This window comes from Mauremys mutica, chromosome 1, assembly GCF_020497125.1.
Source record: "Mauremys mutica isolate MM-2020 ecotype Southern chromosome 1, ASM2049712v1, whole genome shotgun sequence".
Taxonomy (NCBI): domain Eukaryota; kingdom Metazoa; phylum Chordata; order Testudines; family Geoemydidae; genus Mauremys; species Mauremys mutica.
Window position 1 is genome coordinate 67,793,014 of NC_059072.1, and position 22,790 is coordinate 67,815,803.

Sequence of the window (22,790 nt, forward strand, 5' to 3'; positions counted from 1 at the left end):
AAGCTTCAGAGGCTTTTTTAATGGTTGGATAAAATTGAGGATAATTTTTCTTTTAGCTTTTTGAGGGGCAAGCTGGATAGATTAATTACTGCAAACTAGGCATAATTTAAATACAGCTCTCCGTTCGTATCTAAATCTTGTATCCTCATGAGTGTAATCAGTTCAGGATAAGCTGGGGTCTATTAAAAACCCAGTTAAAGAATATTATCTGCCTTTTTTGTGTTTATTTTTTATTAAAAACTTGTGCATTTGAGAAGTATAATACTGCACGTAATAAAAGTTGTAGAAGTAGGATTATGAGCCAAATCCCACTCTATTTACTTAACTCAACTTCAGGGGAAGTTTTGCCTGGGTAAGGATGTCAAAATTTACCCCTTGAATAAAATGCCAACCACCTATTCAGTATCAGCCAAATCCAGAGATCCTATTCACTTCAGGAAGATGCCCAGCCACTGCAAGATGTGTAAGTGGGGAGAAGGTAACAAGGACTCTCTCACCGCTTTCCACTCAGGAGTTGGCACAATAGCAGTCTTTGGCTCAGGGAGCTCTGGGGCTACCAAGGGATAGTGGGGACCGAGAAGGAACAGGGCCAAAGCCGCACTACCCCTTCTGCAGTGACCAGCTCAGCTTCTGGCTGGACATAGAGGAGAGTGGGTCACACTCCCCTCCGCACTTTCCCTTACTGGTTGGCTGGGCATTAACAGCACAATAGAGTCCTTCATTTTTACTCAGGCAAAGCCCTTTTGCACAGTGGGAGTTTACCCAGGCATAGACCTCTGGCTTTGGCACTTCTTGGTTTTTTCTGGAAGTTCTCTGTTCCTGCCCTAGCCCCAAATGTTTCATCAAATTCAAAAGAAATGAAAAGTGCATTTCAGCCCCTGAGAAGAAGGCGATGTGACAGATAGAATGGATTGTTTTTCAGGTCATTGCCTTTTTTTGTGCAACAAGGAGCAACTTCCTCTGTAGACTTGAAAAAACTAATCCCACCAAGCCAAATTCTATAATCTTTTCTCAGGCAAAACTTTTAAATTTTTAAAACTGTGTCAAATTTTAAAGTATCAGAGGGGTAGCCGTGTTAGTCTGGATCTGTAAAAGCAGCAAAGAATCCTGTGGCACCTTATAGACTAACAGACGTTTTGCAGCATGAGCTTTCGTGGGTGAATACCCACGTCTTGCATCTGAAGAAGTGGGCATTCACCCACGAAAGCTCATGCTGCAAAATGTCTGTTAGTCTATAAGGTGCCACAGGATTCTTTTCAAATTTTAAAGTCTTTACTGAGAAAAATTCCAATTAGTTGTAATAGCTGTTTTCTTGAGTAAGAATCTCAGGAGGTGGTCCATTACCTTTGAAATTTTGTCAGAGTAAGAAATAGGAAGGGACTTGAGTTTTTTGGGGGAGCCAGGTTCATAAGCACCTGAAAAGAGTTAGGAGCACAAGTCCCATTGAAAGCTAGTGAGACTTTGTATTCTGAACTGCCTCTGATGCTTTTGAAAATCCAGCCCTTAGCTAGCATGCTACTATTAATCAGGGCCGGCTCCAGGGGTTTTGCCGCCCCACAAAAAAAAAAAAGCCGTGATCGCGATCTGCGGCAATTCAGCGGGAGGTCCTTCGCTCCTAGCAGGAGTGAGGGACCCTCCGCTGAATTGCCGCCGAATACCTGAACGTGCCGCCCCTCTCCGGAGTGACCGCCCCAAGCACCTGCTTGCTAAGCTGGTGCCTGGAGCCGGCCCTGCTATTAATACAGTTAGTTCATGCTGCAGGTATTTGCTCACCTTGAGAAGACAAATCCACTAATGAAAGAATGCAAAATGTGAGTTTTAAAGGTGGTTTAGTAGTTTTTAGCTAGATGTGTAAATTACATCTTAATTTGATACGGTCAAAATCTGCACCTCATAATACCCATACAATCCCATTCCTGGAGTTTCATGGGTGAAAGAGAGCAAAATTTGACCTAAAGTATGTAAAGTAAAATAATTTCCTTTTCTTACATTGTTTCCGGATTTTAATGAAGAATGCTGCAGAACAATCAGTTAAAGCAGGTTCCCACTGAAGCACTCCAGAACTTGCGCAGTCTTCAGTCTCTGTAAGTATACTCGATAGTTACATTAACAACGTAATATAGTGTAGTATAATTTATAAGGTAATGTTGTTATCAAATAGTATATTTGGTCAACATTTTCTTCCCAACTCCCTTTGAATTCATTTTCAGCTACCAATACTTCAATTAAACATCAGAAGTGACTTCATGTGACAGTTGCTTTACAGTACCTTAAGATGGTTCAAAGTCTGAGCAAAGATGCACTGCACTGTGATACTTACTGTTCGGTCAAGTATAATTGGAAATAGAAATTGCTTTCATGAACACTGCTGATCTTTCTCATCATTAAGGTTTCCTGAAGAACACCTTTAATATATTTTTAAATCTCTAAATGACATTGTAATTAATTTTTGTTTTACAACACTGAAAACACTTAATTCCCTTTTGTGTAATATGCTTGAATCACACAAGGCAAACAGGTCCCCACACTTATATGATTTGTCTGTACCATATTAGCCTTGTCTGTGAGCCTCCATTTTATCAGAACTATTGCCCAGGTCCAGAGACCAAAAGTTACCATTAGCTGGCTGTTTAGTGGCTTGTGTGAAGTGATATGAGTTGTCTTACGGTAGTTCCCAGTAGACAAGTAAGAAAGGATAGTCTTGTGGGTAACACAGGAGTGGGGGTCAGTAGATAAACATTCTATTTCCAGATTAGCTGCAAACATCCATTGTGACCTGGGCAAGGAACTGGAGTCTAAAGTTTCAAAAGTATTGACTAATTTTGGGTGCTGAACTTAAGACATCAAGATAGCCAGAACTGGGCACTCAAAATCTTAGGTGCCTTACATATGGGGACATGTGAAAATTCGGACAGCAACTTCTCAGTGCTTCAGTTTTTCCCATCTGCAGAATTGGTGTAAAGCCCATCCTCTTCACAAGGGTGGTGGAAGCATAATTAATCTTTGTAAAATTTTTAGGTCCTCGTGTGGAAGGCACTAGAAAAATTCAAATATTTAGTGTCACAAAAACCATTACCACAGTTTGCACTAATTAGCAACTTCCCTGGGAGTCTGCAGAGAGGATGAGGACTCAGAGGACATATAGACTATGCTATAGACTGGCTTAGGTCAGAGTTGAGAATATTGATGGGGGTATTGTGGAAAAACTTGAACTCTCTCAAAGCAACAAAGAATCCTGTGGCACCTTATAGACTAACAGACGTTTTGCAGCATGAGCTTTCGTGGGTGAATACCCACTTCTTGCATCTGAAGAAGTGGGTATTCACCCACGAAAGCTCATGCTGCAAAACGTCTGTTAGTCTATAAGGTGCCACAGGATTCTTTGTTGCTTTTACAGATCCAGACTAACACGGCTACCCCTCTGATACTTGAACTCTCTCAGATTATGCTATAGCCTTGTTCTGTGTATAAAGAGAAGACTCCAGTGTAGCTAATATCTTTTGCATACACTAAATTCAGACAAAAAAATTTAAAAAACTGAAATTTTTTGTAATGATTTCAAACATAAAATGACATCTCTGTGACTTTCAATTATATATACATAATCCTGGGCAATATTATTGCCCATGCATTCTTATGTCTGTCTTGGACAACATTTGGCTTCTGTTATTTTCAAAAAGTTTATTACAGATGCTAGTGTAAAGCAATCTTCAGAATTGGTTATCTAATAATTGTTACTTCCTTCAGCGACCTTTTTCTTTATTGACCAGAGACAGCATAAAATATCTCAAGCATATGCTTTTAAGGTTATTCTTCTTTCCTTTGATTTTCGTGCGAGTCATGAGAAAACTCTGGTCTAATGACTACATTTGATTTTTCCCCCTTCTAAACATAAAAATCATATCTTGCTAAATCTCATTATTCTATAGGTATTCGGGGCTAAAACACGATAAGGCAGGCAAACAAGGGTTTTTTTGTTGCTTTGAGAGAGACTGTGGAATTTTCAGCACTGTTTCTAAGTAAAATGACAGTATCTCTCATTCTTTGTTGAGAATGTCTTTCCCTGAGGTGGGAAGGAAGAAGCTGAAGAAGAAAACCATAGGGTTATGTGGTCTGTGTAAAAGACTGGTATCTGGTGACAGAATTAAAATAAAAAAAGAATGACAGAGGCCAGTAAGAACTTTAAACAGCTGTGTAGCAGACAGAAGATGGAGTGATAAGGGCTTGTACAGAAAAGCTACTATCAGCTGAAAGAAAATCATTGGCAAGAGTGAACTCTGAGGAAAAGAAAACCATGATTCTTTTGTTTGTTCCAACTGGGTTGTGCCTGTCAGATAAAGGTGTGCGGAGATTCAGTTTCTTGTTTCAGAGAGTGTAGTAATTTTCTGTTCAGAAGGTGACTCTTGCTTTGGTTTCTGATTTACAATAGGAATTACTTTTTGAAACCCTTGGAATAACAGAAGTTCTATCAAAAGAGTAATTAAAAGGTTAAAAGCTCTTAGAAACCTTTTACCAAAGCAAAGTTTTCTTTAGGATAGCCAGGTTTAGTATTTATTTATGTTTAACTTTATAGTCTGGCATGATTTGTGTGAGCCTCATTAACCCAGTCCTTAGGCTAGAGTAGTTGTGAACTGCTGAATGTTGGTGCCAACTCTCATCCCTTTTTTTTTTTAACCCTAAAAATATTATGTTTAGGGGTGGGTAGCCAAGCTAATTCTATTGCTGCCTTAAAGGATGTGTAGCTGATCATGTGACAATGCTAAATTCATTTTATTAGTACAAAAAGCTACAACTTTTCCCTGCTTACTCATAGCACCAGTTTAATAGCAATTGATTTATTTATGCATAAAAATATACATTATAGGACAGTCTTTTCCTCCATCCTCTGGTGTATAGATATGTTTTAATCCCCAAAATTGAATGAATGTATTGGAGAATCAAGCAACAATTTCTTCCACACTTTCATCCAACTTCTGATGGTACTGGCATTTGTTACTGTTTAAACTCTGAATTGCCTCGGTTGCCGTCTGCAGATCTTCTTTCCTGCTGGTGGTGGCACTTTATCTTTCAGTTACCATAGACTTTTATTTAGTGAGGTGATTAAAAATGTACAGTCCACAGTACTTGCATACTGTATGAATTAATTCTTTAACTGATTATGACTTACTTTGCTGGAAAAAGTACTGCTCCGTTAGGCAGAGTCCTCTGTTCATGTGCAGCCTCACTAAAATCAGTGCGGTTCTGTTGACGCACAGAAGGCTGTCCCTGCAGAGCAGCTTTCAGGATCAGGGCCTAAATTGTGATTATCCCAAACCAGCACTAAGGTTTTCCTGTAATTTCACTGAGGTTCCAATTCAGCTCTGAGTCATTGCTTTGCTCTCTTACTTGGCCTCATTCTTATTGGAAGCAGCCTTAGTTCTTTTGAAATTTGAGTTACAAATATTCACATCATAATATTCACTTTTCCCAAATGCTATGCTATACACACACACACAGAGCTTATTTTCTAGGATTTTGTATTTTGTAAATATCTTGTGATGCCTGCAAAATATATATATTTTTGCAGGCATCACAAGATATTTACAAAATACAAAATCCTAGAAAATAAGATGTTGACAATAGCGCACAAAATAGTTTGTACATACTGAAGAACTAGGATATGCTTTATTTCACCTTAAACAACAAAAATCTGGGGAGAAAAATGTAAGACTGTTAACCTGTCATGGAGAATGCACACCTTATTTCTTTAATTAAAGATAAAAATAAAACAATCCTTAAAACTCAGGATATTAAAATCCTCGTCAATTTTACAAGGGACTCTAGCTCCCTTGTCAAGTATGAGGATGTACTAGTTCAACAGTTCCTAAAGGCATCAACTACCCTAGGTTTGAGCCAAATGATTACGTGAAACACAGTGTTTCTGTATCACATGAGGGTTTGAAGGAACTAATCAAAGCACTTTCATTCTGGAAGTGCCCAAGTCATAATGGATTCACATCTGAATTCTACAGAATCATGCCTTATAGCGTACTATCATTTTCATCTGAAGTACTGTATGAAGTGAAGGGAAATAATGTGAAATACTAATCCCAACAATAAGATTGCCATTCATTTCTGTTACACCCAAGAAAGGAAAATCTGTTTTCAAGTATCATGGCTAAATGTAACTAACATTATCACTGATATGCCAGGACTAAGATATTTGTCTGTAGTGTTAGACAGCACACAAGTGACGCTGGCAATCTTACCTTATTCACCCTGAAGTTTCTTTAGAACAGAGCATCAGCTGGTGCTCTTAGTTGTTTGCATACTGCTCAGGACTCTGGCATCCCCATTCTTGCCATCTGCCTTGATGTCAAAAAGGTATTCAACAGGGTTGAATAAGCATAGATGTTCTAATGCCCCAGAGATTTTTAGATGTGGAAAATTTTAATAGAAAAGAATTGTTTCTGCAAATGTTAATGCAAGATATAATATACATGTTTACGTGCAACTAAAGAATTTGCAGACCTCCTTATATGAATGTTATTAATTAAAAGGAAAGAAAATCTTACATTCATAATGAAGAAACTTTTTGATTATTTTAGCATTGTATACAAAGTTCTGAAACTTTGATGAAACTTTACGCTCTGTTTAGTCTCATGTTTATACACCATTATTAATGAGTAACTTTACGGTTGCTCAGCCACCATGGAAATAGCCAAAAATCAATGACATAGTAGGCAGTGCTTTCTTGCCCATAGCTCACTATTCATAAAGGACATTAACAAGCAAAGAAACACATTCCCGGTAATATGGATCATTTACTCCTGCTCCCCTAAAATTCAACAGGAGTTTTTCTATTGTCTTCAGTGGGAGGAGGATCAAGATAAAAAGATAGTTCCTATACTAAACAGAACAAACTTCTCTCCTGAATTTATTGTTGTAAGTCATCCTGACTTTACAGGACGCAGGATATGAAAATAGTACCAGTAAGGTTTCAATAAGATTTTTTTTAAGTTGCCCAAAGCATTTCTTAAATAGTTTTTATTTGTCTTTTATCTATTTGGTATATACAGGGTACATTATTATCAGGTTTGATGTCACATAAAAGTTTAAGTGGAAATTATCTGGGATTTTTTCTATAATTCATTTGTGGCTAGAGTTGGATGGGAAATGGAATTTTCATCCCCCCAGATATTTTGACATTTCAGAATTAGTTTCCATTCTGAATTGGAACAAAAAAAATGAAATATTTTAAAGACGGAAAAAATCCAAAGAGGTTTGATTTGGCATTTTGAAATGGAAAAAAAATGAAATTTTGTTTAGAAATATCAACTCAATTTTTTATTCCTTCAAATGCAAAACTGGAAAATTTAGTCAAAAATAAACATTTTCTTGTGAAAATGTTTATTTAGATGAAGCCACATTTTCCTACAAGAAAAATTTTCATGCGAAAAGCTCTACCCATGTTGCCACTCAGGAGGGATCCCAATCTAATGATGATTAAACTTTATTCCTCATCATACCATGACACATTATCACTATATAATAATCAGTGAAACTTGTAAAGTAATCATCCTTCCTAGGAAACATGCAGTCTTAAAAGTTGTCTACATTCACATTGAGCCTGATCCTGGCGTGCAGCTGAATTGAAGACTAAGCTTGACAAGTTTATGGAGGGGATGGTATGATGGGATAGCCTAATTTTGGCAATTGATCTTTGATTATTAGCAGGTAAATATGCCCAATGGCCTGTGATGGGATGTTAGATGGGTGGGATCTGAGTTACTACAGAGAATTCTTTCCTTGGTGCTGGCTAGCGAGTCTTGCCCACATGCTCAGGGTTTAACTGATTGCCATATTTGGGGTCGGGAAGGAATTTTCCTCCAGGGAAGATTGGCAGAGGTCCTGGAGGTTTTTTGCCTTCCTCTGCAGCGTGGGGCACGGGTCACTTGCTGGAGGAATCTCTGCAGCTTGAGGTCTTCAAACCGCAATTTGAGGACTTCAATAACTCAGACATAGGTTAGGGGTTTGTTACAGGAGTGGGTGGGTGAGATTCTGTGGCCAGCATTGTGCAGGAGGTCAGACTAGATGATCATAATAGTCCCTTCTGACCTTAAAGTCTATGAGTCTATGAGGTGAAGCTTATTTGTGTACGTGCAAAGCTGTCTTAAAGATCACTTTTGCATTCCCCTCATTCTGCCACATGTCTGTGCTGGGTTGGCCCCCCCAGTGCAATGTTAGAGCAGCCTAAGGATCACTCTGTCTTACACTGGGCTGCAGACAGTCACAAGAGGTTGGAATAAAACAGGGATCCGCTTAGCACAGGGCCATCCCAACCAGCCCTCCTTTCTTTGATGCACTAGCGGAAGGGAGGGAGACTGATGTGAGCACCCTTAGGCTGGCTACATGCCACGGGAAGATCACTGTTACTCTAGGGGATGCTCCCTGGGCAGGTTCAGCCAACTGTAGGACCAGATTGCATTGCATCAGAGATCCAGGCGCATTGAATGTAGTTCTGCTTCACCTTAGTGGAAAACCACCTCCATTAAGCAACTGATTTTGTTGGTCCCTTTAGTGGGTACATGGAATGTGCAGTTTGTGGCACAGCCAGTGAGAAGAATCACAGACAGGGTTTTTGTTCCACAATAACGACAGTTTTATGTTTAAGAGAAATATCCTCTGACCCTGGTCCAATGGCTGTACCCCTGAGAACAGCCTGTAATGTTTCTATGCCATACAGTACACATTTTCTGGTCAGCTATGAGCCTTCCAATTCCCTAATTTATGTTCTTCCAACACGTATTAATAGTTTTCATATTGTCACTGTAGCAATTCTTTGGACACTCAGCCAAAGAAGAGAAAACTATCACAGCTTCTAGACACAAATCTCTGACGTGGTCCAGATCTGCTCTCGTACATTGTATGAGCCGCACACTAGGCCTAAGGCCCAGATCATTTCCGTCCAAGTGAATCACCACAATGACTGGCAGATCACAGCCGCTTAAATCCCTGGTTAGATGTTGCAGAGTGGGCAAACTCAGATGCCAACACAGGCCACCTATCTCCACCCAAATCAGTCAATAGTCAGCAATCCCCATGTCATGGTTTGACCCTGGCTCTCCCACAAACTTCTGCAACCTTGTGATGCAAGAATCACCCACAGTCCACACACTGGCAATCCTGGCATCACACATTTCTTTTCCCTCAGTGGTCAAGGTATGTGTACTGTCAATTCCATAAAGTGACTGCAGAGAAACCCCCTCGAGTGCACAGTGATTCTTCCAGACTCTACATTTATGCAAGTGAAGAAGTGAACGTGTTCTTAGATACCATTCTCAATGAGCTAATCAGTGGGACCTGTGGACCCCAGTTTGAGAAACACTGCTCTAGCCATTTGTCTGCATTGGCACATGTGTATTGTAAAAACTGTACATTTTCTTAAATACCATTCTCAGGTTAGGTCCCCCAAATATTTATAGGTTCCATGCATTATCTTGGGTAAAATTTGACAGAATTAGACCATTTTGACCCAAATCACATCAGTAGTGTGATCTCTATCTCTGTGCAAAAACAAAACAAAAACCACACAAACTTTTTGAAAAAAATGGCTACTTTGTGGGGGGCTTGTATTTCTACAACCCCTAGCTCAAATTACCCCAAATTTGGGTCATTACCCCTCAGTTGCACTCTTCTGAGGCATATCAAATTTCAAAGGAATCCAATTAAGCATATTTATTTTAGAGGACTTAGAAAGGTCAACCTTTAAACAGAAGTTGTGACACAACCTTAACTATAGTGATGGACCAACACCATTATAATCTTGTCCCAGATCCTTGGGCATAGTTTGGGGGGTCCAGGGAGTCATTGCCCCTCCCACAGCAATCCTTGGGCAGGCACAGAATTTGCCCCCCCAGTCAATTGGCCTGACTGGAGCTTCCACCCCAAAATATAGTAGTCAAACTATGCCTAAGCCCAGATCCTGTATACGCTGATCATAGTCCAGAATACCAGTAATAGTTATGGAAGGAATTAGTGTTTTATTCTTAAATCTGAGAGTCAGCTCTTTTACTTTATCCACTTTTAGAATTCTTCATGAATAGTATCTTTACATGAGCTGCAAAACATATGGTCAGAGCATATACAGTACAAACAACTACAGTGGACTACATTCTGCATAATTTAAGCATTTACTTTGGACATTTTAAGCGAGCTCATGATAAATATCATGCTAGATGTCATTTTATAGGCTGCCTATCAGAAGAGATCAAATATTTTTGTATCCCTAAGTTGGCTTTCTTTGGAATACAATAGATCTTTTAAACTGCCCACATGTTAACTATATATTTTAAATTATAAGTAAGGTCATGTTTATGAGTTAATGGGTTTAGTTTTGAAAGTGCCAAAACTTTGATCAACACGAGTAAAAAAATTGGCTGAAAACTATGATTTTGCTCAATGTTTTATACATCAGTATAAATTATTTATATAATGCCAGGAAACATAACCATAATGAAATGTTTTATTATCTGCAAGTAGGAAAATGGTACTCAGGAATTTATTTAAAAAAATGATTAGATGACAAAGAAACATTTGTTGGTCATACATTTTAAGAGCACTTGTAAGTCCTGCAACTACATTACATACTGTATAAGTCATAGTAGCTTCTTGCTTTGCCATATATTGAAACAATAAATTCACCTAGCTTTGAATCACAATTAAATATGACTGCATACACACACATACAGGGGACAATACCATTTAAATTTGGGAATTTACACTTTCAACTAACTCAATTTCTAAATTTTCTGTAAAATATGTGGAAGATGAAATCCTGATCCCACTGAAATCAATCAAAATATTGCCATTAACTTCAGTGCAGCCAGGATTTCATCCATAGTTTCTGTATCATCTAAAACAACTGACTATACCTAACTTCTATCCTGCAACCCTTGTGCATGTAGCCCCTTTGGAGTCAACATGTGCTGCAAACTGAGACCCCACATGAGACAAGATGTTAATTGCAATACAGTAACAGATTTAAATTGAATAAAGCCTCCATTCTTTAATCAGTGTAACTGTCAAACTAGTGCAACTATAACTCCTTAGTTTACATACAGACATCATGCAGACAAGAAATTTACTTCTAACCAACACAAAGAAACACCACCTATTCACTCAAATTATACCTTATTTGAAAACACAGGCAAAGTATGTTGTTGCCTCGGGAGTGGGGGAGGTACAGCATGGGTATTTCTAAACATTTCCAGCCTCACCCATTGTTGACAGACCCTTGAGTTATTTTGGAAGCTCTGTCTCTGCTGCTTGCCATGTCAGTTATTATAGTGAAAATTTAATTGTATAAGGGCTTTGACACTGAACTTTATAAATTTGTTCCAACTGACCTTGTCTCAGTTATTTGCCAATCTGGCACGGAGCCTTAGAATTCATTATTGGTTCTCATGCAGTAGGTAGAAGTACTGTGGACTAGGAGACACAATGGACCCGACATTTTACATGACTGTAAATGAGGAAGCACTTTATTAAAGAGATTAGTATGCTTGCCACAAAGAGTATTCATTCCCCTCTCTCAAATGGACCCAGTTCAGGTTGTGAAGGATTACCTCCTTACGCTCAGGGTGCATCTGTTTGTTCTGTAATGTTTTCAAACATGCTTTTGAAAATTCACTACTGCTTCCTTTTAATAACATCCTGTAAACTGGCAGCCTGAACAAAAGGGCTAAATAATTACTTTTGTAGTGCAAACAAGTGTGCAAAGTCATTAAAGCAGATTAGAAGTAAGTAGAAGCATAGAAGAGTTATGATAAGCATACAGATCACATATATGTTCCCTGACATTTCAGAAAATTGATGTGTTCTTTCAATTGTGCTCTACCAGGAGCACAAAATAAAAATAATTTTAAACCATTGATTATATAGGGCCTGATTCTTATCTCAGACCTGTTTATACCCTTGAAACTGCATTGATTATTCCTGATTTACACCAGTGTGAGATCACAATGAGGCCTGTAGAATCTAGAGAAAAACAAATAGTCTGTTGTGCAGTTGTTCTCCCTGTGTTGGTTCTGCAGCAACCAAACTGCTTTAGTTTTTCCTATGGATGAAACCAGCTCATTGGTAATGCTGGTGCAAAATAAAAGGAAGTCATCTCTGCCTTGCAAATGACACATTAACTTCAGCCTTCCTTAGAAACACAGGAAGAACCAATATTTCACAAAATATAATAGATACAATTAGTCAGAAATAAAATTTTCTTTTCAGGCTTCTAAGATGGTGCTGAAAACGATGGAGAGTCAAATGCTTCTTTCAGTTATGCAGAAGCAATCCCATGACCCACAGACATAAAAATAACGAAAGAGTCTCTGAATGAATTTCTTACCTAGTTTTTAATCCCTTAAGGTGACAGAGCTCAGAAGGAGAAATAAACTCATTGCTCAGCCCATGGAGGAGTGCCCTGCGCCATTCAAAAGTGACCCCTTCAGTCCATAAAAGAGTCACATAAGACTGTTGACCATGGTGTGGGGCCTCAAGGACCAGAACGTAAAGTAGAAGAAAATGTGGATATCTCCAGAGCACCAACAGGGGATGTGATAACCCTCCCCCCACCCCCACTTTGGAGCATACTGTACTTGAAAATATCCTTTTAGGTCTCTTGTGTTGATTCATTACATTTTTCTCAGTCTCAGTATTCTAAATTTCTGGTTTTTTAGACGTCTGGATGCCAACCACATCAACTACGTGCCACCCAACTGCTTCAGTGGCTTGGTCTCTCTTAGACACTTGTGGCTGGATGACAACTCTTTGACAGAAATTCCTGTGCAAGCTTTTAGGAGTTTATCAGCACTTCAGGCAATGACACTGGCGCTGAACAAAATACATCACATACCAGACTATGCTTTTGGAAACCTCTCCAGTTTGGTAGTTCTGTAAGTTTTACTGATTTTTTAAAATTATTTTTGCAAGACCTTGGCCTCTTTGTAATAAATTATTTCAAGATGCAATGTCTAAATTAAGCTTTGTAAGAGATACTTTAAAACTAGACTGCCCAAAAATGTGAAATGATCTGTAAACCTTGAGGTTGGTTAATATGGGCTATTGTTTTATGTTATAGTTTTAGCATTAAATTGATATTTTGGGCTATAAACCTGAAGTTTGCCCTTTATTCTTGCACTGTGTTTAAAGCTATAATTTTTGCAACCTTATTAAATGACCTTTCCACTCCACATAATGTAAAGATTTAACTTGCAGATATGTTTATTTATAACGATGCAGAGAATTAGTGGCAAATAAACTTCTCTTCAGAATGTCAGTGAAGAGATAAGTTGAAAAAAATGGGACTTTTGTATCTTAGATATTATTTATAAAATCATAGTACTGGAAGGCTGTTTACATGTGTACACATTTTTACTTAAGATTACAGGGCAATATTGACAACATGAGGCTAGGGCGGCAAAAGGAAATTAACTCAAATCTCTAAAGGACTAGAAGGATAGAATGCTAACAAGTATGAGCTGAGAAAGTTCCCTTCACAGACAGTTTGTGTAGATATCTACATAACAGTAGATATGTTCCCCTACCAGTATTACTAAACAAAACAGATACAAAATTCACAGAAAATCCTGGAAGGAATTCCAGTTTCTGAGGAATCATCTTCAGATCTTCTGGGACTATCCCAAATTGAAAAAACTTCTGCTCTATTATTAGAAAAATTATTCAGGAATTATTTCAGGATATGCTGAAACATGGTCATTATTAAAGACATTCATGGTTTGTAGGCAGCACGAAGCCATTGCATGTAAGATATTAAATATATTTTAACATATTCTAACATGCTGATCCGATAGCCATGATGCAAGCCTTTGGGACACTATGATTGGATTATTTCAGTGCCCTTTATTATAGGCTACCATTGTGATGGGTTCCTCCCACTGGGGTACAACCTGGAACTGGGGTATCGCTGAGCCCTCTGTCTCACTAGCCTGGGCTCCCTCTTCCCCCCTCCCCCCCCTCCCCCCCGTGATGCTGTGACAAGCTACAGTCCTCTCCAGGACTTGTACTCACAGTGACACACCCAGCTGCAGTTACATGAAGGCTTCTCCTCAGCCACTCATAAAATGACAATGGAACAACTCCAGTGAGCTCCCCCACCCTCCCAGCTCCACAACCTACAACCCCAGAGCTGTACCGTCTTGCCCTGGTCAAAAGTCTGACCAGTATAAATTTTTTACCCAGTCCACCTAGGGTGACCAGATGTCCCATTTTTAAAGGGACAGTCCCATTTTGGGGGACTTTTCCTTATATAGGCGCCTATTACCCCCCACCCCCACCCTGTTTTTCACAATTGCTATCTGGTAACCCTAAGTCCGTCCCTCCGTCGATGTGGAGAAGACAACAATGCCCCAGCCCCTGTTCCTGAGCAGATTCCCCACACACTTCAAGCAAACCACACACAATCTAAGTGTTATACACTAGTTAGGATTTGAATCAAGCAATGTCTCACCCTGTTAGTACAAACAGTTCACCAAGCTTCCATACACAGATAAGATTCCTTCTTTCCTGCCTGGGACCAGCACTCCCCGCAGTTCAGTCTGTGTTTCCAGGTGTTCTGTTGTGTAGGGAGTGAGGCCTCTTGGTGATGTCATTTCCCCCTTTTATAGCTTATTCCAAGCCAAATTCCCAGCCCAGTTTGTGGAAAAATACAGATACCAAAATGCAGTTCAGTATCATGTGATCTAGTCACGACCCCTTGCATGCGCCAATGAGTCATGGCAGCCATTATCCATAGGCTGACTGAAGCATCCCCAGGTGAGGATAAGCCTCTTCCATGTCCCATTGTCTTTTTTGATGGGCCTTTCAACTTGAATAGGCCATTCATGATGTGCTGGCTAGGCTTTATGTAAAGTTTTGTGGGTGTTACCCAGGTGCAAGCACATCTGAAATACAGATACAATCAATATTCATAACTCCATGAGACATTCATACAAATAGGATAATCATATTCAGTAAACCATAATTTTCCATTAACACCTCACATAACACATTAGGTACACGATGCATCATTATTATGTCATAATCACATCATAATCCTACCACTATGATAAATATGGAGTGCAGAGTGTCACAACCATAAAAGCTGATCTGTCACCTCTAGCAAGTGCAGAACGTGAGCAATACAATTGTACAAGGTACAAGCCATACAGGGTAAGCAGAAGGAATTCCATCTACCACCTTGTGGACAGACTTTGCTCTCTGCCTGGGTGGGTACAGATTGAGTTTCAGTATGAGACTTTAACCTTTTTAGATTTTAACCTTTAAAAGAATGGGTATGTGTCATTTGGCTGAGCTTCCAGATCCCTGTTATTTTTCATCATGTTGTCAACCACTTGTTAAGGTAGAGTTGCTCTCATGCCCCAGCACTCTTCCCAGTCTCATTTCTCCACCTCCCTGCTGAAACTTCAGTAACATTAGGACAATTAAGAAGACGATGAAAATAAGAACAGGAGTACTTGTGGCACCTTAAAGACTAACAAATTTATTTTAGCATGAGCTTTCGTGAGCTAAAGCTCATGCTAAAATAAATTTGTTAGTCTTTAAGGTGCCACAAGTACTCCTGTTTTTTTTTTGCGGATACAGACTAACACGGCTGCTACTCTGAAACCTGATGAAAATAAGCTTCACTTGATGCAATAGGTGCTGCTGCTTGGCTAGGTCCCCTCATTTTGCATCTGCTGTTTATCTCCTGTTTCTGGGTGTAAGACTTTAGAGTTACTAGTATTTAATCACCCCTAACTATCTGCAGCACCCATTGTTCCAGTCTCTCCAAATCACTTAGTGTGGTTCTGTACACATTTTACTACCCTCTCTCCAGTTCTGGAAATCTTAAGTCAGTGGGAGAACTCACATTGGCTTCAATGGGAGCAGGATTGGACCTGTGGTCATTAAAGATGCAAAACTAATTGGAGTTTTGGGGCAAATTCTTCATACTGCTATAGCCTAAAAGGTCAATATAGTATTTGAGATCAAAATGATTGAGGTTTCTTCCTAGAGAAGGAAAAAAAAACATTTTTTTTGGTACATCAGAATCTATCTTTTAGAGTCAGTTGATAAATAGCTGAATACAGTTTGTGTAGGTTCTGAAAAATTTATTGAGAGCTTCTGATTGCTTTATACAGAAGTATTTTAGTTAAGACATGGATGAGAATAGTGTCTGACTCTCACATTCACAGACCTTCTCTTCTTTTATGTACAACTCCCACAGTTTCTCTCATACCATGAGGGAGGAGTGAGGAAGGTAAAATAGGAGAGAGAAGTCAGCTGGAAAAGCATTCTCTTAAAAAAATGCATTTAAATTACACTAAGTTACATCCATCTATGTTAATAAGCTACACAGAGCAATTTCTCTATTAAGATCTAAAAATTTAGAAATAGGCATAAGCAGCAAAATTCTAAGCCGAATTTTGAATGGCCCAAACTTTCAGATCTGCAGGTTTGTTTCAAGCCAATCACTACCAAAAAAAGTCAAACTGAAAATCCTATAAATTACATAACATACCACTGGAAATTATTTGTTGATTATTCTAGTTTAACAGAGAGGAAGTCAAGCTGTAGCATCAGTGAGGTCAATTATATTTACTAACTCACACTGAAATTCTGACTTTTGGTCATGTGAATTTATCAGTTTCTTACTCCATTTCCTCAGGCCTCATGTCACTTCCCTGCTTCCCATCCTGCCCACTCCTCCTACCCAGAAACAAAACCCACACAACACTTTAAGACCTTGTATCTAATTTAAATATATATTTTTAAAATCACCATTGACCCTATTTTTAAAGTTTCAGAACACTTAATCCCCATGTGTCTAAAATTAGAACGTCAGGCTAGGCACTTTTAAAACAAATATGAAGACAGAAAACAAATACATTAAATGAAAGAATCACAATCTCTGCAGTTTAAAAGCAAAACCTTTCTGTGGAACCAAATCAAAGCCTGGGTGCGTGGGTGGGTGGGTGGCGAGTGGGGGGTAGAGGTTGGGGAAATGCCCTCCTATACATGCTCTTGCAAAAAGCATGACTTGCATATAATCAGTGCATGCCTGAAAATAAGTTTCTTTTCATTTAACCATCAACATGTTTTGCTTAACTCCACTGTGTGCAATGTGCTTTCCTGACTGTGCTCTTAATGTTCCCCTGCAGACATCTCCATAACAATAGAATCTACTCCCTGGGAAAGAAATGCTTTGATGGGCTCCACAGCCTAGAGACTTTGTGAGTTGACCTCTTATTTGTTTCCTCCCCCTCCCCTTTTTTTCAGTGTTTTCATTAATATTCTGAAAGAATAAAAATACCAAACATGCTTTTTGGCTTGTTTAATTGCTAAAAGCCAAACATGCGTTTTGGCTTGCTTAATTGCTACGGGCTCTGGATGATTGTTTACAATGACTGCAGTACACAGTGATTGCGTACAATGATCCTATTTCTCAACTATAAAACTACACTGCTTTTTTTGTAGGCAGCATCTATTAATAAATTATTTAATGACATTTTAAAACTGTACCAGGCGCAAAATAACAAATGACTATTCAGGGATAGTTATTCTTGCTTTGATAGTGCTATTTGTTTGTTTATCTTTCATCAGCAAAGCTAATTGACATAGAGGTTAAGGAAAAATTCATTGTAACTAAAAAGCTTTTAAGTTTGCAGAATGCATCTGCCACATAGTGTGGTTGCAGAAGCAGTCAGATACTTTGACCTCTTGAACAATGGAAAAGCTCCAGGTAGCATCAAGTACAAACATGTTCTTTTTTAAAAATTGCTCCAGTTGTTAGTCTTTAAAGGATTCGCTTGAAAAGTTTCTGTGTTATAGGGATAAAGTCACCTTAGCACCTACAATAGTTCAGTAAAGTGCAGGAGGTGAACACAAGGCTTCTCTGAATAACATAAGAAAAAAAGAATTCTGGGAAAAGAAGACTAAACAGGAAAACAACTCCAAAGTTTAAAGGAAAGTAATTTGCTCCAGACATGCACAAATAAAGATATCACCACCTCTGTTTGGCTTTGGAGCCCTGGCCTACTAATTCCTAAGGGACAATAATCCTTGCATATCTATTCCCTTCCCTCTCCTATACCACAACCAAGATCATAACCACAGATCATAACCAACTTTACCCAACCAGGGCACTTCAAGAGGCCCAACGGCTTTGGTGCTGATGCAGAAGTCATAGAGTTTCAGGCCAGAAGGGACCAATATATCATCTAATCTGACCTGGTATATATCACAAGCCACCACAACCACACAGCACCAGCACACTAAACCCAACAACTGAAATTGGACCAAAGCATTCCTGCCCACAGGAGACTAGACTTTTATGTGCCACAGGCAGAATGAATAAACCAAATGTCATACAAACATCATCAGAACCTAGTGGTTGGTTTGCTTTTTAATCCACAAAACCATGCAGTGCTCACTTTCCAGTTCCACTAGGATTGAGGGTTTAAATTTTGATCAGATAAACTAATCCTCTCTACTAGAACTTGAGTCTTCTATTGTCAAGAGCACCCTGCAATGTTACAGCTTTGACCTTTACCCACTGTGCATAGAGAGAAAGCCCCTCAATAAAATACCAGAACAGAAGAGGGAAAATGTGGTTGTTCTTTAAGAAGACATACACACAACAGAATGCAACTGTCCTGAAATGGGGGGAAAAAGCAGAGATTTTAGTTATCCTTCCAGCCCTGGCTAGCTGGTGTGAAAGGGAAAAGATATAAATGTCAACTTTGACCCTGGAAAGGAGGAGGAGAACTTGGAGAATATGGTACCTGCCACAGTCATGTTTATTATTGCATTGGTTGGCACGACCATCAGTGGGGAGGCTGTTTTGGAATCTAGCGTCAAGATAGCCAATCGCCTGGGCTGCATTGGGTGTTACAGGGTTATCCTCTTTCCAGTCTGGGCAGATCCAACTCAGCTAGAGGGCCAAACCAAATTACAAATGCTCATTATCTGTGTAATCAACGCACAGGGCCTGAAGGGATTTACAAACAGGAAGAAAAGCCCTGTTGACTACCAACAGCAGTTTCCTGCCTATGTTATTAAGGATGATGATATTTTGTTAAAGTCCAACGTGAATCATTGTTTTTATTTAATTTAGTCAAATTATCTCTTATTTAAATTGTTAAGAATATATTCTCTACAAAGCAGAAGCTTCTACGGTGCTCCATGGAGCTGCATAGTTTGACAAAACAGACCTTTCTTCATTTTAGTTTCAACTGCATACTTGGGCCAAATTCTTCTATCAGATGATGTGGATGGGTTTCCCAGGCCAGGAATAAGCATGTGGCTAGTGAACGTGCTGGAATGAGGAAATGTCTCACTAACAAGCAGTTCTTAAAATGGAGTACCAGGTTGCTAACCTAAATAAAATATTATTTTTACGACTTGTGTGTGGTAAGGAGTTGTTCTTTCTCCTTTACTCCATATTGATATTGTCAACCTTACTGCAATCTTAAAATCTCAGAATAGGTCAAATCCTCGCCCCATTGAAATCAATAGAAGTTTTACCATTGACTTCATTGGGGCTGGGGTTTCGCCCAATAACTATTTTTCCATTGATATTTCTCCTTTGCTATTCCTGAATATTTATCTTTCTTGTTCTCACATACTGTGCCAAGAAACAGGTCAGAAAAGAAAATGAAAGCATGATAAACATGGGAGTTGGAAAAGAGGCAAACTGAACCTAAATAATGCGACATATGAACTATGTAAGATTCAATTCACTGTACAAGTACAGGCATTTATTTTAAAAATCAGTTTTAAGAGAAATATTTTGGGCATTTTTCATATGTAAAAGTTGCAAAATTGTCCCTAGGTAAGGATAGATTTTCCTTTCATGCTTACAAATGAATGGTGGGGAGGAGAGATCACAAAATAGCAGGTGGCTTAGTAGCATTTGTAAATGTCCATATTTTCTCATTTCCAAATTGGTAAGAATTAAAAATAGCACCATGATCAAAAATAAAAATGATGATCCGCATTGGATGGTATTTATTAGAAAATATCACATTTTGAGGATTCCCTAGCCTTTGGACCTATTTCTTTATTTAATGCATGAAAGGTGATACATCCTTACAAATCCCAACAAATTCTGTTATCCCTTAAACATTGTATAACCTAAATTATGTGATCTGTTTTTATGCAGAGATTTAAATTACAACAGTCTGGATGAATTCCCCACTGCTATCAGGACACTCACAAACTTAAAAGAACTGTAAGTATTGAACTCTACCTTATAGAGAGGATTCTTTGGACAATGTTTTTTATTTGGGAAAAGCTGATGATTTCTATCAGTACTCTTTAAAACTTTCTGTATCCTGGAAAAGTTAGCAAACATGCCAACATATATAAAAGGAAATTTTCAGCATTTCATTTAGAACATTTACCTTTGATAACTTTTACTTGTTACAAATGCTCTTTTGTATGGAAAAGAGTTTATGAGAGAGCATTCTTTTTTGGAACTATACCCTTGTAATGCAATATATCATAATAATAAAAGGACACTATCAATTCTGTTTCAGCTTCAAATGTGAGACTTGTTTCAAAAGGCGCAATGCCTGGGCTAGGAAAAAGAAGCAGGAATTTCTTTTCACTCATATGCACTATGGGGAAATAGGGGAGTCATTTTTAACCATATTTTAAACAGGTTTTTTTTTCAGTGTAAACATTCATGTGCAGTGTTGTAAACTGGAAAACTTCTGGAAGCGTAGACGTGGTTTGTAAAACAGACTAAAATCAAAGGTGAAACTGACCAGCCTAGATTAATTGTGCAAGCTAGTCGAATTGCAAAATAAGCAAACAGCTAGAAAGTTACCAGTCAATTAGATTTCTTAAATTCTTTCTGTTTGAATGATCTTTGATGTTAAAGATAGCACCAGCAGGCATTTTTTAAAACATAGATGATCACAGATTCACTGGGCCACTAAGGGTATGTCTACACTGAAATTAAAAACCCTCGGCTTGCCTGTGCCAGCTGACCGAAGCTCACAGGGCATGGGCTAAGGGGCTGTTTAACTGTGGTGTAGACATTCCAGCTCAGGCTGGAGCCTGTATGCTAGGACTCTCCCACGTCGCAGGGTCCTAGAATCCAGACTCCAGTCTGAGCCCTAACATGTACACCACAATTAAACAGCTCCTGTGCCCAAGCCAGCTGGCACGGGCCAGCCACAGGTGTCTAACTGCAGTGTAGACATACCCTTAGAATGCTTCAGGTTGCTGTTGCCATACAAAGCAGATATAAAGCCAATTTAACAAGCTGCTTGGAAAATCCTTCAGAATCCCTAGGCAATGTAGGGTCAGCGCTGCAGCTTCTATGCCAACACTCCAGTTCTGGCATAGGGAACGTGGCCAGAGAGAAGGCATTGTGGCTATGGGCTACTAATCTACCTTATTCCCAGCTGCCATAATGGCCCCTTGACATAAAATACAATAGCTCTGGGGGAGTGGCATCTGCTGACTTCAGGATGGGGTAGCCACAAAGGTGATACTCAGATGTGCAGTGAACAAATCCTGGCTGGCCTTGTGAATCTGGGGCACAGTTTTTATGATCAAGGTGTCCCTTCAATATATTATTCTCTGGGCATAAAAATCTACATCAAAAAATTGAAATTATAAATTTCTTAGAAAGTATTTGAAACAAACTTCAGTAAAACCTGCCTTAATGACTACCTCTGAGACCACCTGTCACAAGTGACTACTTACAGAGGCCATGGAACACCGCTATCTGGTGTGCAAACCTTTAAAGAGAGACCACCTCTGATAAAAGACCACTTTTGCTAACTCCCATGAGTGGTTGCTCTTGGCGGTTTTACTGTATATGTGTTGTGTAGCATCTTTTTGCTTCAGATTTTTGGCCTCTTTTGCATCAGATCTCCTAATATCACACTGTGTGGCTTCAGCCAGGGTGTTTTAGTCCCCTAAATTCAGTCTCTGCCTGTTTGGAGCATGAAATTGTACAGCACCAAGGCTCTGATTCACTTTAAGCATGTGTTTGGGTGCTTTGCTGGATTGGGACCCAAGAGCTCAGCAACGTATCTCTGAGTGGTTACTGAATACCCTCAACTCCCATTGATTTAAAGGTGCTCAGCACCTAACAGGATCAAACATTGAGGCTTCAATCCTGCAAATACTTATGCGCATACTTAACTTTAAGCACATGAGTAGCCCCATTGACATCAAAGGGACCACTCACAGGAGTAAAGTTAAGCACCTACATAAGTGCTTGCAGGACTGGGGCTTCAAAAGTTGCCTTGTAGTTCTCCCTGCGAGTTAAGGTAGACACAAGTATACCTATATATTGATGAGGGACTAGTATTTTCCCTGGGAGGTAGTAATGCCATTTCCTCAGCTACTTCTGCCATGCAGGGAGCAAAGGATTGATCTGGGGAATCCTGCTTGGTAGAGTCTAGGTCACTCAGCCTATATATTGGTTTTGAATTAAATAGTCTTTTGTTTTGGTTGTTGCTTAGAGCCCAACTGTTTACAGGCACATATTTTTGATTGCATGTGGTATATAGAAAGGAGTATAGAGTCTTGATTTTCTAGATTTTACACAAGCAAGACAATTAGTTCAGTGAAATTGATAATCTGGTATTGGTACAAGTAATGACTGAGGGTGCTTGCATCTGTGAACAATTCAAGGCTTTCTAAATGTTTTAATTTAATCTGAGAAGCCTTTTCATAATTCATGATTGAACTAAAGTTTCTCACACAAATCATCATTGTTCATTTTGAAACCT

The 22,790-nt window shown here is 39.0% G+C and overlaps 1 protein-coding gene across 3 annotated transcripts in view; it reads left to right on the top strand.

The window, feature by feature from the left end:
• The window catches only part of LGR5 (leucine rich repeat containing G protein-coupled receptor 5), a 135,193-nt gene that overhangs the window by 82,573 nt on the left and 29,830 nt on the right, over positions 1 to 22,790 (top strand). For all 3 annotated transcript variants that reach the window (XM_044978737.1, XM_044978730.1, XM_044978746.1), the window contains exons 4-7: positions 2,013 to 2,084; positions 12,714 to 12,929; positions 17,196 to 17,267; positions 20,198 to 20,266. In XM_044978737.1, the coding sequence (XP_044834672.1) occupies positions 2,013 to 2,084; positions 12,714 to 12,929; positions 17,196 to 17,267; positions 20,198 to 20,266 (429 nt within the window). The remainder of the gene's footprint in view (positions 1 to 2,012; positions 2,085 to 12,713; positions 12,930 to 17,195; positions 17,268 to 20,197; positions 20,267 to 22,790) is intronic.